Here is a 17,954-nt window from a genome sequence, read left to right on the forward strand (position 1 = left end):
CTGAAACTGGTAACTCAAAAACCTTTTTCAGATCTTATCTTCATGTGCATTTTTCTGTAGGCAGATTTACGTTGTCCTGTAGGTTCAGTGTCTGAGGCAGTACATGGAATGTATTCTGGGTATGGAAATGAGACTGACAAGCATAGCTCTACAGAAGCAGTTATTCTTTACATGAGCTGTCCTATCCTCAGAAGAAAATAAACATAGGAAGAAAGAAGTATTCTTTTCTCAAGGATCATGAGCCAGATTTTCAGAAATGTTGGGAAACTGAGAGATACACACTTACAGATGACTCTGTGAATTTGTGCTTAAGAAATCTTGCTGATACTTCTGGTGAAGTCACGTATTTTCTTCCTGCTTACCCAGAGCACATTTCCTTCCCACTTAATTTTTTCTGTGACCTAATTCATAAGAAACACCTGTGTAATGAGAGCACGCTGTGTTACCTGCTTCAGGAACACTGCAGTAAAGTAGGTTCAGGAGCAGAAAGAAAAGTTACAATAGTGTATGTGAATGCTTTCATATTTGTCTTATTGTAGTTGGGTAACATTAGTAAGATGAGATTGTAGGGGGGGGATACATGCTTGTGAATGTATACACAGATGTTAATATGAATTAGAATGCATGTGCACTATTAGAAGGCACGTGTGCATTCCAATACATCTGTTGCATTTAAATACTTCAGATGTCATAACGTGTACTTGCAGGGCACCATCCCATAGCTGCGTTAAGGGATAGTGACTAGACCTATGTAGGAATATAAAATTCTACAGACACTTGTTTTTTTCTTTGCCTTTGTACATAGTTGAAAGTCAGACTCTTCTGCATTAAAGATTATAAGCAGGTGTCACAAGAGAAGAAATGCTGTTCTGAAGCAGCTGGATACAGTCCTTGGAGTGCGTCAGCCCTGCTCCCACATCTCAGGTGGGAATTGCAAATCCTGGTGCTGGGCCCCTGTGAGTTTTGGGTAGGAGCGACAGATAGCTTTGCAGAGCGGGCACCTCATGCTGTGCAAGGCAGTGCTCCCCGCTGACTCGCTTTAGCCTGTGTGCAGTTTATTAATACAATTTGCACCTGAATTGTGAGATGAGCAAACACTTCTGTTTGGGCAGTTGATACTCATCAGTGCCAGTTTTTCTCAACTCCCCAAAGTCCTGGCTCGCTCAGAGGTACAGAGCTGGGTCTTGCCTGTTGTGCTCTGGAGCTCTACCACAGCAAATTGGTGTAAGTTTACAGCGAAACACATGGAATGCCAAGTAATTCGGTGTTCTGTACAGGCTCAGATTTTACTCAAAATATTGAAAGTGACTGACTTGCACTTGCAGATAAAACTGAACCTCACAAAAGCAACTCATAAATACAAGTTTAAATAGATGTAGATTCTCAAAACTTTCTGGTGTTTGCTGTTTCTGCCAATTTTTATGTAACACATTGAACCTTGTCAGTGTACTCAGGTAGGTTCAGTTATCTCCCATGGGGCAGATGGCAATTATGGATTTACCGGTAGTGGAGTCATCAAAGTCTTTAAGCAGAGACTGTCTGTGGGAGGGCAAAACAGCCCCCTGGGAATGGGAATTGAACTGAATGCTTAGGAATAAATCCAGTTGTGCTGCTGTGGGCTCTTTTCCACAAAAAACGTTGCTCTGAAATCAGTTATATGAAAAGTTAATTAATCTGTTCCTGTTACCCAGTTTTAAATCTCACTGCCAAGGAAGTCTTCGGGAATGGCTATTCCTAGAAGCCACTGAAAGGAGACACTTAAGAAGACATAAATTTTTGACAGTGAGCAGGTTTTGGGTTTTGGTGTTGTTTTTTTTTTTTTTTTAAAAACGTATCATTTACATTTTGACTTCTCTTCAAATGTTTCATTTAAAATTCTAATCTATCAGCATCTTTTTCCTTTTTTTAAAAAAACTATGACAACAAATAATGATATTATCTTATGGCCCCGTTGTCAGACATCAGTTGTATGCGCTATTGTGGACTTAATCTTACTTTGACCTAGAAAATTATTATAAGGATTAGGAGTGAATTTTCTGGCAATGCTTAAACAAACAACATGGTCACCATTAAACCCCGTGTTTAGATGTGTGGTTTGCTTTTTGTTTGTTTGGATGGTGTATAACATTTTTTTTTAAACTAATAGGAAATACTGTTTAATAGAGGTTGACCTCTTGAAACGGTCATTACGTATGGTACTGCTGTTCTAATTTTTAGGTTTAAATCTGAAATTTTAAAATTAAAGGATCTGGAAGGAATCTTTCTTGTAGGAGGAACTGGAAATTAAACCATGTCTACGCAGACTTAGGCAGTAAGGAAAAGAAAAGGAGGAAATGTGAATTAAGTTGTCCAAGGTATCCTGAAATAGAGAAATAGAGTTGAACTAGTGGCATGTAGATGTCTGTCACCCTTGGCTGCGTAACCTTCCAATCACAGTCTGTACACGAATCAGTTCAGGACATACATTGTCTTTTGTTTTGTTGTGTTTAATGGGAGGCAGCAAGGAGAAGAGTTTTGAAAGGGGAAAAAAGAATTGTTTTGAAGAATTTTGGTAAGGTGATGTGGGTGCATTAAATAAGCAGCTCTAATGACATTGTCACTGTAGGCTGAATCTCCTATTTCTGCTGTAGCCCAGGTTTGAAGATGATACTTTTGGCTTAGCTTCTCATTTGGCAGGAAAACTCAGGTGCAGGTTAGATGCCTGCAGTCTCTTCCTACAGGTAGTAACATTGGGTTGATTTGAGCAATTTAGTTCTGTGAATTCAAGCCTGTACCTCAGCATGGCTATCAAAGACAGTGCTGTCATACCACCGCTGCATCCCAGCTCACCCTGCATCAGGAAGGGAGGAGACCTTGAATATGGGTATTTCACATCCACCATGCTGTAGGGCATGTGGGTTGGGAGAAATCTGTCTCTATGGACAGAGTAACACAACAACTAGAGATAATAATTAAAGTTGGGAACAAAAAGAATATTTTAATTTGTCAAGTACTGCCCTTGTCACAAAGAAAAAAAACTCCACAAAAATCTCTCTTCATACAGAGGTCAATTAAATCATCCTGTGATGTCAGAGGAAGTCCAGAAGTCATCTGTAAATCTGACAATGCAGCAATGGTGTTCTCTGTCTTGATGTCAGTAGATCCTCCTCAGTCAAGGGCGATTATCAAAATGATCAACCTGAGGAAATGCTGGCTCCCCTAAAGGACCTTTAGGAACAACATGGAAAAGCCCCTTGTCTGGGATGCCAGCGGGAGGCACACCATACCCTTCTGCCAGTGTGTGCATTTACGTTGGGTTTTTCAGACAGGTGCCAAGTTACTTCACTTTCACTTTGAATTGATTGGCTCGGATTGAGATTTGAACTAAAAGCTATGGAGTAACAGCAGCATGACATTGATTTAGCCCAAGCTAAATAAAAGGCCAAACTTAGCTCCAGCACGTGCCTCTGATGCAACTACATCATTTCTGCTTTGGTGCTTTTGGGTTTTGCCAGCTGGGTCAAGAATATAAACAGGATACACTCATGCCACAATGGAAAGGAACACTGATGAGCTCTAACAAGTTTGATGGGTGTTTGAGGGCAGACAGCCTTCTAGGAGCTATGTGTCTTTTTCACCACGGTCATCTCAGTTCTTAACCTCTGACTTTTCTCAGTAGTTATGAGAATGACAGGCTGAGCTATGTCAATCTGTTGAAAAGAAAACCACTTCTGTATGTGTGGATATATGTATTTGTATATTTATATATAGAAGTCTTCCTCTTGTAAATGGTATGTGGTCTTTGCAAAGTTGTAACTATTTTGCCAAAGAATCTCAAAAATACTCAGTCCTCTTTACTGGGCAATACTTTACTGAAAAGAAGATGCACTTAAGTTGCACGAGTGCACAGAGAACAGAAGTGTTTTATTTAGCCCAGCTTCAGCCGAACTCTGCACTTAAGCCTGTCAAAAGCACATATGGTTTCTTTACTGAGTTTATTTCTGGATGCATAGCCAAAGGCTACATCCAAGTTTTCTGTGATCCCAGGAGAGCATTTTGTGGTCTGGAGTGCTGCTAGCTGAGCAGAGAGCCTTGGTTCCTCCCCATAAATCTTTGTTCTGATACTTTTTTAGAAATCTACCATTTCACAACCAGTTGAACCTCAGTCCTTTGACCATCACTTCAGTCAAGTGGTTATGTCAGTTTTCCACCCACCTCATCATTCCCCGGTCAATCCATATCTCTCCGATTCGGCTACAAGGGTATTGTGAGAGACTTGGTTGAAAGCCTTTCTACAATTATGTTAAACAACATTGCTGCTGTCCCCTTGTCTGCAAATCCAGGCATTGTATTGTTCAGGCATGATTTGCCTTTGGTAAAGCGATGCCGATGGTTCCCAGTTACCTTCTTGACCTTCAAGTGCTCAGGACTGCCTTCCAGAAGGATTTTACTTTCCCAGGGACTCAGGTTAGCCTTCCCAGTCTGTAGTTTCCCAGGTCCTTTTTCTTGCCCTCCTTGAAGACAGGTGTGGTGTTTGCCTTGTCCAGTCACCGTGAATCTCCCACAACAACCAGGACCTTTCGAAGCGGATCGCACAGGGCTACAGTACAAAACGTCACATACAATACCTAATATTCTATCTAAGACTCCTGCGATTGTATTAGAATCACTTCTCCATTGTAACTTGGCTTTGAGGTCTGGAAACCATAGCATGAATCTTTTCTGTTTCTCTCATTTCCAAAATTAAATTCCAACTTAAAGCATAGAGATTTTTTTTCCTTCAATTGCTCTTTTCGTGCTACTGAATTAAACTTGGGACCATTCTCTGGCTTTCTTCTTTCAAAAAAAAAAAAGTGTTGTAAAACGTTTGGTTTAGAGGAAAGCTGCATTTTCACCCAGGCGTGAAACTGAATGGTATGTTTAATGCTTGGAATTTGACCTCTTAAAACTTGACAACTGGTAGTGTTGGATTGTTCGATCTCATTCTTTTCTAATGATCTTAGGAAGTTTTATAAATGCAGGAATATCATACATGGATTAAGATCTAGAACAATTATTAGCAGGAAGAGTATGAAAGACCTAAAACATGATGGTCAAAATCTAAGTATCAGATGCACAGTGTAGTGTGCCTCAGAGGATAGTGGCAGTAAAATGATTTGCAAGGGTAAAAAAACCTCCTGGGATTACACAAGCAATGTTATCCAAAGCAAAGATTGAAAGTATGCTGTAACTTATTTATGTATTTGTACTAGGATAATGGAATGGTAACCAAATTTCCAGTTAGTTTCTTACTGCCTTACTAGTATTAATGGATGTAAAAGTAAATAAACCAACTATCAGCGTTTGATTCTCAAACTGTTGGAGGGGCCTGTGGGGCAGCCAGAAAGGCTCTATTTGACTGAGGCTGGGAGGAACAAAAAGCACCCGTGGGGATGTGCAGTGCACGCTGGAGTTGGTGGCACTGTCCTTTTCTGTAAAATGCCCTTTCTGACCTCGGAATGCTCTTCTGTTGCTCCTCTTTTTCCCTTGCTTTTCAGCAAATACTTGCAGGCACCTCTACCATCTCAAGCTGAAGCTCTTAGACAGGGCTACTTAGGCAGGGCTTGGGCAGATCTCATGGCCAAGGAGAGCAGTGAGTAAAATTGGTGTTGAGGGCTCCCTGATGGGGGGATGGAGGAGCATGGAGGTTGCGTGTGTCTGGCACGTAGGGGAATGGGAGACAGCGAGAGCTTCAACACCACCATGGGGCACAAGCAACATTTTCTAAATTTGGGAGAACGTGGTTTGTTGGGTGTTTTTGCATATATGCACGCTATGGGAATGAGAGGAACACTTAAAAAAAGTTAGAAAATAGACTCCATATAGTGCAGTCTCATTTAAAAGTTCTGAGGTTGTAGCAATATTAAATATTTTTCATCTGTTGAGTTGGGTCATGGCAAAATCTCCTGCCTCATTTAGTATGTGCTGCAAGGTGAGGTGAGCGTTCAGGATCCAGGTGAGGTGTATTCTGAGAGGGAAGCAAAGCCCTCAATGCCAGCCCTGGGAGAACAGGAGGAGGCTCTTCAAGGAGTAGTGCAGAAGGGTCAGTGGGAGAGCGGATTTGCTGTGGAAGTGCTGGGCACTTGGCATAGTCTGTCTTCTGTCCCTTTTGCAAGAAATGTTCTCCAGCTTTAGGAGAAAGCTGGGTGTATGTTCCCTGGTCAGTGAATGTCCAGATGATCACTGTCTTTTGGATTATATGAAGCCTGGACATTGTCCTCCTCCAAAGAACCATCTCCTAATGAGGACGTGTCAGTGAAAAAAGCAGATGTAGGCATTGTGTTGTCTTTCTGCTAAGACTGTGCTACTGGGGACACTGAAAGTCGGCAGTGGCTGGGCATGTTGGCCGTGGGTTTTGCTGTTCACTGACAGGTGAGGTAGTGCGTGAAAGACAGCATACAGTACCTTGGTTTTGATCATGAGATCCAGAATTATAGGGAAACGATTAAAAGTGTATCTTCATTGTTACTAATAGTCCTATAGATTCTTAAAGATGAAAGAACTGTAAGCTCTCGTTAGCTTAATTATTTATGTTTTATCCCTTATAAGCTCATATTTGTTTGCTTTGTTTTCTCAGACTTTAGTTTCTAAACAAGCAGGTTTTTTTCTATTTCTGAAGTCCTGCAATATCTAGATGTTCTGTGGAGAAACATATTTTTGCAGAGGAAGGCTGTTTCTGCCAAAGAAATAGCTTTGTTTTATGGTTCGGATATGATTAAATTAGATGAAGATTTTTTAGCAAATATTTTTAGCTGTAATTCTCTAATCATCTGGCTTTACTAAATCTGCTGTTTTACAGGTTCTGCTTTTATCTTGAACATGTAATTTGGAATACAAAATGTTGTTTCCCGTTTTTTATTTAGAATACATTTTTCTTATGTAAAATTACATTTCCATGCACACACCTATTATGTAAGAAAAGTATTGCATCATCTCATTAATTTGTAAAAAAGGGTAGTTTTTTTCGAGGACCATTGTATGGTCAATGCGCTAGAAGTAAATCTACAGCTTGGGAAGTTTTACATAACTTAAAGCAGCCACATTTGCTTTACACAATTGCCTCATTTATGCAGTTCATTAAAACTTGTTCAGCGCACCACTGCTGCGTATAAGTAGTAACTGCAGCAGTAGTACTCATTACTTGGGTACCTGAGCTTGTCTCTACCGTTGGCTTTAAAGCAGGAAGAAACTTCTTTCCTGTTCTATCCGGAGAGGAATGAGTGTTTTGGGGTTTTGGGTTTTTTTTGTGTGTGTGTTTTGTGTCGTGTGTCCCCCTCCCCCCTTGTTTCCTGAGGATTGTTAATTCTGGATTCCTAAAGTCATTAACTCCTTCTAGAGACTGAAACTCCTTGTCATTGCAGCGAGCGTGTATGAACTAATGCAGTAATCGATGCTTGCACTACACTGCAGAGATTTGTTTTGACGACAAGAGCTCTTGTAGCCCTGTTTGGCGTCACCGGTGTTGAATGTTTGACACTGCAGAACAATTTGGCTTAGAATCAGGACGCAAGGACCTTAAGGACTTTTTTTATGTCATCTCCTTCATACTGAAGTGGATTTTTGCTTGCATTACGGTTTTGCTACAGTTGCAGGCTAGAATTCAGCAACCTACTAGATGCCAGTTGTGCTTTTTTAACCGTTCTCTTGCTGATGCTGCTATGTTTGCTGGGTTTCTTCAGTTTCTGCTCCATACGTTGCATTCAGGGACAGGTAAACAAGTGACTATACAATGCTGAGGTTTTAGATATATTTCTGTATTTTATATATTTTTAAAATATATCTTTTCATAAACAGATTAACTGTACAGTTTGAGTGGAGATGATGTGTCCTCTGAATGTGAAGTATTAATTGTAGCAGGGAATAAGGAACCATTTTGCTTGTAAGTTTGTGTTTCAGTTATGTTTATGCTTTGAAAGCTCATATGTCAAATATAATTTGACATTAGTGATGCTATGTGGCATTAGTTTTCAAACAAATATCTGTATTTTGAAAACCCACATCAAAATGTAAATGAGTTCCTGAAAAGTAATGATAATATTCCAACTGCATTATGACTATTTTGAATTTTGGGGAAGTCATGGATAAAGAATTTAGAAATTTACTTCAGGAAACGAATCATCATTTCTGTGTATTATTTCTCTTTGGCAGAAGACAATTGATGTGTCCTCAATCCCCTGAATTGTGCTGTTGTTAGTAGCTTTAACAAGTTCAGAATGGAGTATGATTCCATTACTTTTATGTTGGTATTATTTCTTCGAATGCTTTCATGATTGCTGATGAATGAATCAGCATTCATTTTTTTGCTGTCATGGCTGCTTCCTTATTTTCTCTAAGGTTGGGTGTTTTGTTTTTGTTTTAGTTTTTGCTGGTTGGGTGGAGTTTTGTTTTTTTTCCTTGAGGTTTTTTTGTTTGTGTTTTTGTTGTTGTAGAAAGGTTTTGTGTTTTTCTTCTCAGCTTCCTTCCCTTTTTAAAGATCACAAAGTTTATTCACTTTCTCTTAACCATTTCCTCCCTCCTGGTGGGAAGCAAAGCTCCCAAGGTCCTTTGCTGGTTGCTTTCCGAGTGTCAGTGATCTCTCACTGTGCGCTACAAGGATTCTTCCTGCAGTATTCCCGTCTGAACTGGAGAAATGAAAGCCTTTAAACACTCTTGCTATCTTCAAATGCAGCATAATGGAGGATTCTGATCAATGCTTATTTAAAAAAAAAAAAAAGAAACCCACACCAGGCTTATCTTCCTAATTTGGTGCTCTGGAGTAGCTCCCCATCATGGTACTGCTGAAGTGCTTTTGTCTTTAATCACAATCCAGAGAATTTCATCTGCTCTATTCCCTTCCACAGTCCTGAAGCTCAGGACGAGCAAGAGCTTGCTTTTTTTTCCTCAGACTTTCCTTTTCATTGTAATATTTGAGATTAATTATCTCCCCCACTTTTCATGAAAATGAAATCATAACTTTGGTTATGAAATATAATCTTTGTGTTATTTCTCCAGTGACTTGTGGAGGTCTGCATGGTTGACTCTGTGTGTGTATGTTGGACAATCAACAGAAAGGCTCACTCTCTTTCTCCCTTCCCATTCCTGTAGCTCTGCAAATGATGAGAAGCCTTGCTCCCAGTTGCTGTTGTTTCTATCAGCGTGTTTATCAACACTGTGTGTTACCTTCTATATCTGAGCAGAAATGTCTTCCGTCTTTCCCCACAGTCGGAGAAAAAGTATGTTCAAATAAACCTCTCTGGGCATGGCCCATTTTGGTCACCTTATTTGCAATGGGTGCTACGAGGGTGCTGATACCTCACTGGGAATTGCATCCATGCGACTTCTAAGGCATGGGCCACTGTTTTACAGCCTTATGCTTTTTTTTCTGATTTGCTTATCCTTGTTAAAATTCCTATCCACTGGCAGTGTAGAAACACCCTGGGGTTTGAGGAAAATTTATTTTCAGCTTTCATTTTGAATTATATTTTGTTCATAAATCAGTCTTTAACAAATATTAAGATAAAAATATTCAACTGAATCTTTTTTTTTTAAATTGTCAGGGGAAAAATACTAAAAGAGACCAAAATGAAAATATTACTTTCTTTTGCAATTAACACCTACTCAATTGGTTTTAAATGTCCATGGGGGGGAAACCAACACACACAACAGCTGAAGCTATTTTGTCTATGTGGGCTTTTTAAAATACCTTCTCCCACCTCTCTGTAAGAAGCGATCAAACCAAACCAAAAAAAACCCCAAAACCCAACAACCCACAAGAGAAAAATTGTGTTAGGCTGTAGAACAGCATGGCATTCTTGGAGTGCTGGGACTTCCTTCAGAACAGCAGAGAAGTTAAGAGCTGGTCAGACTTTTAGTGTACAAGTTAGCTATGTATCTCTGTCTCCAAAATTATGAGCCCACGTGACTTTGAGAACTTGCTATACATTTTACAAATTTCATCATATGATGAACAAAAATATTATCAAGAGGTCATGCGAAAGCTAAAAGTGTTAATCATATGAAAAAGAAACTGAAATAAAACTGTTAACAGAAGTTAGTGTCAATATTGAATTGTAATTAAATAGCAATAATAAATTTATCCAAAGAAGCTCTAAATTTCAAAAAGGAGATCTCCATCCATCCATCTACAGAATTAGCTGCCACTCGAGAGTAATGAAAGTCAGTAAAATCAGCACTTGGAGCTAGCCCTGAGACAACAAAGTTTTTCTTAGATACCACAGTATCAAAAACCAATTAAAATATTTGCCTACTGATTTGAAGTTATTGGTAGTGCTAACCACTTTTTCAGATTAGTGGAAGTTCATGCATCTTGCTTAGTATTTTACACCTTTAAGTCTCTCCAGGTTCTTCAGCACTCGAAATGCTTTCTGAAAACCTTACAGAACATGCTTCTGAGGGCCATTCCTTTGTGAATCATACATATTCTTCGACTCACATGCTTACAATAAGACTTAAACATCCTCAGAATAACATTTTAGACAGTCTCTGAGATAAAAATAAGCATCTAGCTGGAAAGGGTTGATGAACTCTTCAACACTCTCAGTGTTTGAGTGAAGGAACTAAGTAAAATTCGCTCAGGGACTCTCATGAACATACTCCCTCGAGATTCAGGAGACTTAGAACAGCTTCCTTGTTATGTTCCTTGTGTCCATATTAAAGGTTTTAGAAACACTCACAAATCCTCAGTTTGTTACTTGACTGGATGGGTCATGATTTTTGGCTTCAGGCTTCCATTGGCGAGATTAGTAATCTTTGCTTTCAGTAGTTTATAAAGCCTTCTAACAACACTGAGATAATTCAAGTAGGAAGTCCACCTTGTGAAACATACACATGGGCCCACTTGGTTTTGTGTTGGAAGGTCTTTTGCAAGTATACCGTTTGAGAAACCTTCTTGAGCCATCAATGAATACAAGTGCAATACTTTCTTACAAAAGAGTGTATGTGTAAGCTGTACTCCTAATTAAAAAAAAAAAATCACAATCCACAAAATAAAAAAGTCTTTGTTAAATAAATATCTAGATAAGAAACACATACTATATTTTAAACAGTCCATAGAAAATTCACTTTGGTTAAAAATAAGATATTGATAGAATTTTTAGTAATTGGCCAATGACAAATCATTCCTTTGCAAAATCAAAAATAACAGTGAATTTGCAATCTCTTGTAAAGAAACAACTTGGCAATAGTAACTAATGAAGAAGTCAAATTGATTTTCCTTTTACACTAGATTTAGTTTAATATTAGTGTTCGTAACAATCAAAATAGTATTTCATGAGTTCACTACTTCCTTGCCTAATTATTTCTGGATTTCTTTTGCAAATATCAATTACCATTGCAACCTGTGCTGTGCTCACAATGTAACTACCACTTGAAAACAGATTTTTAAACTCGGGGGTTAGTTTCAAAATAAAATGCCAAAGTGTTCATTTTGTGTGAGAAAAAGTATGAAATGTCCTTATCTTCTAAACACAAAAGTAAGGAATAAACCTTTGTTTTCAGTGTGTGCTGGATAAGCCCAGGTTGTCAGTGAGCTAAATCTGAAAGCCTAGTGTTTGGTAAAGCTCCACAGACCCTTTTTCAATGATTTTCTGTTACTCAGAAATTTAATTAAGAGAGAGAAGAGCACTTTTGTATCTCATCATTATGTTAAAATACCTAAATAAATATTGAATTGAGGGCACGATCCGAGAGGCTCAGATTTTGGGAGCTATAGGGGTCACAGGCATGTGTGCCAAGTCTGTACCCCAAATATAACGTATATAAATTGGCACTTGTATGGAATACTAGTCTTTATTTGAACTTTGGACTCTCGCAGTATATTAGCATTCAGTGCTTAGGACATGTGCCAGCGGGGAACTCATACCCAATGCAATTATGTATTTTCTGTACAAAATAAAACCTAAGCTTCACAATCATGTGGTGCATTCTTCCCACATACCACAGGAGCCAGCCTGTCCTTTAACTGCGTAAATGGTAACGCAGATCTCGTTCTGCAAGGATTTAAGTTCTTAACTGTAGGCATCTGAAGTGGGTTGATTTGAGAGCAAGGAGATAATGAGCATTTTTGTGAATCTGTCTGTATAAATAGGCAATAAAACCTTTTGAATTCTCTGCTTTCCACTCAGATGTGAGGGCTCTGTCAAGCCAGGGTACTCGTGCATTTTCTCTTTGTGGTTAGTTAGCAGCTTGACTAGAATGATTTAAACATACATTGTTTATACACTGAATTATTTTTCTGACATGATAAAATGATTAGCATCTTTTTTTTCTCATGGACATAGAAGTACTTTCTTGCTTAATGTTATGACTTATTACATCTGTAATAGCAGCCAGATGTTTTTGATGGCAATCACCGTGTGCTGAAGACAATTTGCCAATAGCTTGCAGAGTGGTCTTCGAACTCATGAAAACTCAGGCAATGAAGAAGGCAGGCAATCGAGTTGATACATGGAGTTTCTTTACATTTGTTGTAACTTTCTGTAGGTTGATATGTGGCTTCTATCGATTTTTACCTTGGGAAACAATTGAACATTTCCATGAGATGCTGATCCAGTTCTATGGGAACTGTGGAAGACGTAACAGAGGATGTTCCAGGTTCTTTGATAAGCTTTATTGTCTGTTTAATGCAGGCTAGATTTGACTCCAAAAATCAACAAAGGTAAATAGGTAAATGGCTGTTGCATGTTAGAGAGGTCTAGTCTGACTATATAGGAGCCAGTTTGTGCTGTAATTTTAGATGCAGCCTCTGAAAATAGTTGTCCAAGTCTCCTAGTGACATGATAGAACTGCTTTATTAATTAGCATCTACATGTTAGGCTCAGTTAAGTGCCTAACACGGGCTGACTGACTCTTATCATTAGCCTGTCTGCTGCTTGTCTTAAGTAACTGCTGCAAATCTAGTGCATCTGGATTTGAGCTAAACACCAGAAGCGTGTTCTCTGCTGAATATCAGTAGTCTCCAAATACAGTCTGGATGGATTTGGGGAAACATTTTGGGGTATTTTATCTCCAGCATTCAAGACTCTTTATGACCAGTTATGCTGATTTCTACATGATAATGGACTTTCTCGTGTTTTATGCCTGTTTTGGTTTTGCAAGAGAGACAAGGCTGTCATTTCCAGCACTTCTCAGCTTTGCAGGTTCTCACTTGAAATCACAGTATCCCAGCATTAGCTTTTAGTATGGGTACTGCTGCTGAAGAGGAAGTATTTGAGAGAAAATGGGTTTTTTAATGGTTGTGTGAATTTTGCTTTCCCTTTATTTTGAAGGCCCACATGATGAGGATATAAAAACAACAGCAATTTATTAAGTATTTTTTACTCCCTGTCTTGAAATTTGATTGAAAACTGCAAAAGACTTCTCACGGAAAAAGACTCAACACATTTGTGTCTTGTAAAGTAGATTTATGATTTTATCCATCTGTGTCTAAGAGTAAAGTAATTGAGCAGCAGCATGTTAATAGGAAAAATATTCTACTGCTAGCAGGATACAACTTTTGAATTGTTTCCTCAGGAAAAAAGGTTTTATAAATATATACTTGTTTCACTCCATTTGTCTGGAGTAAATCATGCATTATAACTGCAAATGCGTTTTTAATAATATGCTTTAAGTTGAAATGTGGTTTTGTATGTTTTAGAAATATGTCAGTAATGTAAAAAAGTAATGGTACAGTATATGTGTATTTTCATAGGGGCTTATTTGTTTTGTTTTTCATGTTTTTAAATTTAAAGCATAGTTTGAAAGCTGTTTAAGTCTGTAAATCAATTATTTACTCCTTCAGAAAGGGTTGGGGTTTTTTTGTTTCCATAATGTCTTAAATTTGTCGGATCTTACTAGTTATTTTTAGTGCCTTTTACCAGTGGAGAGAGTACTCTGGGTACAGGGTTTTTTTGAGTTTTGGTGGTGATTTTTTTTTTTGGAGAAAATCTGAAATTCTGAAACTGTGCTCTTGGATTGTAAGTTCTTGCATGTTATTTACCTATTCCTGGATCTCTGTAGTAGTCGTTCAGTGAAATTATTTTCTGTAATTAAATAGTCAGTTCTGAGGTATGACTGACATAAATAAGTATTAAATAAAGAAGCAGCAATGACATAGGATGATGATGGAGAAATTACTTTTGAAAGTACAGCTGTAACAGAGTACTGAACTGCAGATGTCAAGACCCTAGTGTCAGTGTTGCTGGCATGAAATACTTTTTAAGCTCATTTGAGGATTTTGTTCCTTTATGTTTTAATTTGTATGTTCTAGTCTATGAGTGTTTATGAACACAGATTAGCTGACATTTTCCATTGTAAAACCCTTTTTACAGTTGTAGATTCAACCGAAAGTTTGCATGCCAGTGGTCTATTTTGTACTGAATTTTAAAAGGAATTTTAAAATTAAGTCATTTTTCAAGAATGTGGGCTTTTTTCTCCCCAATTCATGTATTTTTGCCACTTTTAAAATATTCACCAGATTGTAGACCTATTGCTTTCAGTCAAGATTTTGGATTTAATAGCTCCCTTTATGCCTTCCCAGTGTATCATCCATGCCCCAACTCAGTAGAGCTGTGTTTGCAGTGCAGATCCTGCTCTCAGCTTCTGCGAGCAGAGGGTGAAAGGACCATGACCATGGCTGTGGCCGGCCATGGTGTACGTAGCCGATGGCTTGGAATTTATCAAAGCACAGGACAGACTGGACGGGAGACAGGGACAGAAAGCTAAAGGTTTAGATGTAGGGAGGAGCAGGTGGCAAGGATGTAGCTTAGAATTGAGGGGCATGGGGGGAAGGAGGGATTAAATACACAACACAAAGAAAGGACACCAAAACCAGAAGCAGGAGGAGACAGAAGATGGACTATGGTGGCAAAATGGACAGGGAAGAAAGGCAGCAAAGGGTAGAGAGCTGGTGAGGATGGGAAAATTAGCAGGTTAGTCAAGACAGAAGACATGAGAGGATATTGCTACAGTGGGAACTTGATGGGGAAGGATGCTAGATGCATGAATCAAGTGGTTATGGATATGCAAGAACCAGGAGGAAGAGCAGCAAGGAAACTGGGACCCAGAAGCTGAAGCTGGGAAAGGAAGAAAGGAAAAGAGAGCAGGGAGCAATGAGATGGTTTTGAGCACTTGGACACGCACATCTGCATGCCGGAACTGATATTTATTGCTGCCTGGACATTTCTCTGTTGCTCAGCAAATAGGTGTGAAACACGGCGGCAAGGTGTGTTGTGTTTTGCCTGTGGCAGGCCGGCTGGCACAGGAGAGAGCTGCTTTTTGGGGTTGCTGGTGAGTCCGTTACTGAAACCTGGAGAGCTCAGTGCCACAGGCCCCAGGGTACCGCCAGCACTTGGGGTGGCAGTCTGGTTTGTGGGTTTGCTGCTGTTCTTGCAGTTTTGAAGTCTATAAAGGTGCAAGGAAAGATGCTAAAAATGAAACTGAAAGATCTTTAATATGAGGTTAAGCTCTCCAAAATTGCAGAACTGCAGTAGCTAATGCAACCGCAGACTGCCTCGTGTGGTTATGTGTATGATAATAATAAGCTGTTTAAAAATAAGCTTGTGCATATGATCATGTAGATGGTAAGCTAATCAAGATTTTACAGATTATAAAGAGTGGTACAACTTGTATTTCACAATCAGCATCTAAATATTTGTAGAAAGAGTCGAAAATAATAAACTTCATGTAAATATGGTGGGGTTTTTTTCTGGCTAGCATGCTTTGTTTACACTTCTATTGGATGCCTGTGTGCTAGTAAGAGTAGTGATCTAACAGTAGTATGAGAGATGTGTTTTATAAAATAAGATAGTGAAGATGTATTGCCTAAAGCATACATAATAAATAAAATGTGTTTTCTAAAGACATAGAGCATATCAAGAGTGCAGACGGCATTGGCAATAACTATCTGACTTTAATGATAAAGTAGGATTTTTACCTGGTGGCTTTTAAATGGTTGGTAAAGAGTTTGTAGGAATGTTGTTAGGAAAACATATGAAGAGTTGTTCTGTAACAAAAACTAACTCTGGGACATAATAATTTAAAGACTTGGGGGGGGGGGGGGAAATCTCTTATGAATTCAAAAAGTGGTATTATCAAGCTGTTCCACTAACGTATTTCAAATTACCAAGGTTCTCTGCCAAAGTGAGCGTGAAAAATGCCTGAAGTACATGTATGGATGTAAACCTGCGTGAGAGGTGACTCTATTTCTCTCAGGGTTTGAAACTAACCTCTGAAGTGAAGTTTAGATTTTGGTTTAGTGGGGATTTTGTTTGTTCACATGTTTAAAGGCATTGTAAACTAAAAGGCAGAATTGTCTACTCTTTCTCAGATTAAATGAAAAAATATCTCTTGGTTATTTCAGATCAAGCTTTTATATACTACTGTTATTGCAAGAGAGCATTAGAAAGAGTTGTTGTCACTTCTAATGACGCTATTGCATTTTTGTTACTACACTGTGGCAATGCACTAAAGGATGAAATAACACCAAGGTTCAGAGCTCACATGTATATTCCTTTTAAAACTAGTGCTAGCACAGAAATCCTTCGAACTTATGCCTGCTGTAACAGTCTCACATTTTCCTTTCTGTTGGATCTATTCTAGCCTGCATCATTCTCCTATGTCCTTCCCAATATCACCAGCACCCTTCCTCTTTGTAAAGAAAATTGCACTCTGAATTGCACTGCCCAATATTCTTCCTCTTACAATTCCTCGCTCATCCTTTTGCTCCTTGGAGTGCACAGTTACATCAGTCCTCTATCAGAGACAACTAGCAGGTTCTTTGCTACTGACTCAGCCTTCTACAACTGCAATATATTAAGTCAAACTGTGGTTTCCTTAGCTTTCCATAAATTCGTAGGTACTCTCTGTGGTGTTACGCTCTGCTGTCTTTTCCCCCAAACCCTACCCGCAGTTCCTCTCCTTGACCCAATGGGCCCATGGCTTCCAGGCCACTGTAATTCATGGGTTTATTCTTGATGTACGTAGTCTATAATTTTAGCCCAAGTGAAATGGAAGATTGCAACCTGGTATCTGCTGTTGGTATTATTTGCTCTATTTGTGTGGCTGTTTTCCCTGGTGCTCTGTTACCCTTTACCAGCTCCTGTGCCTCGCTGTCTGTACAGTACCCCTTGTCACAGCACTGATCAACTGCTTGGCAGATTCTTGACTGTGGTTGACTGTTCTGTCCTTACCTATAGCTAAGTGCCTATTTTGTGGAGTATTCTCACTGGTGTCATCATTAGCTGTAGTCCTGTGTGTGTGTTACGGAGCCGGGGGGAGGAGGAGGGCCGTGAATGCGATGCGTTGGGGTCCAGTCTTGGAAGATGACTGGGCAAAGTAAAAAACAACCGGAGTGCACAACCATTTCTGAGGTGCAATTCGTGAAAGAGCAGAGGTCCAAATAATTGCGTTATTATTTATATCTGGTTTTATATTATTAGGCTCTATTGTTTTCAAAGTGATATAAGGTAATTTATATCACAATACAGGTTTTGTATTTGCTTCAACCTGTTGCACACTAAAATTCATGCATGCAGAAGTAATCATTCATGCATCTTTCTCTGTTTGAGAGATTACACATTTCTTTCTATTCATGTTCTTCCAGGTGACTTGGATTATTACTGGCTGGATCCTGCCACGTGGCACAGCAGGGAGACATCCCCTATTAGTTCGGTAAGAAATAGGAAAAAAAGACGTTCATAAGTATGAATTAAAATGTTTGCTGATTGTTTCAGTTCAGCATAGATATTTTGTTGTAAAAAAATATTCCATGCAAGTTACGTGAAAATTTGGTTTAGTGGATCATGGAAATTGAAATTAGAAAGAAATTTTTGTCAAAATATATGCTGGTAAAATTGCCTGAATTCTAACTTGAATTCTTTTATAGACATAATGCTAGATTTCACTACATACCACAAAAGCAGTTGTGAGCATGATGCCACTCTGGGAGACATTAGTGACTC

The 17,954-nt window shown here is 38.9% G+C and overlaps 1 protein-coding gene across 6 annotated transcripts in view; it reads left to right on the top strand.

Moving 5' to 3' along the window:
• RIMS1 (regulating synaptic membrane exocytosis 1) overlaps nucleotides 1–17,954 on the top strand; it is a 163,133-nt gene that overhangs the window by 8,940 nt on the left and 136,239 nt on the right. For 5 of the 6 annotated variants that reach the window (XM_009706932.1, XM_009706933.1, XM_009706934.1 and 2 more), the window contains exon 3: nucleotides 17,597–17,664. Coding sequence is in view for 1 of the 6 variants with exons in the window: in XM_009706936.1 (XP_009705238.1) it covers nucleotides 7,677–7,728; nucleotides 17,597–17,664 (120 nt within the window). In the remaining 5 variants the exon portion in view is untranslated. Of the gene's footprint in view, nucleotides 1–7,504; nucleotides 7,729–17,596; nucleotides 17,665–17,954 lie in introns of those variants that run through there. The other variant, XM_009706936.1, reaches the window with a different exon arrangement.

Source organism: Cariama cristata, unplaced genomic scaffold (assembly GCF_000690535.1).
Source record: "Cariama cristata isolate BGI_N322 unplaced genomic scaffold, ASM69053v1 scaffold3939, whole genome shotgun sequence".
NCBI classification, from domain to species: Eukaryota; Metazoa; Chordata; class Aves; order Cariamiformes; family Cariamidae; genus Cariama; species Cariama cristata.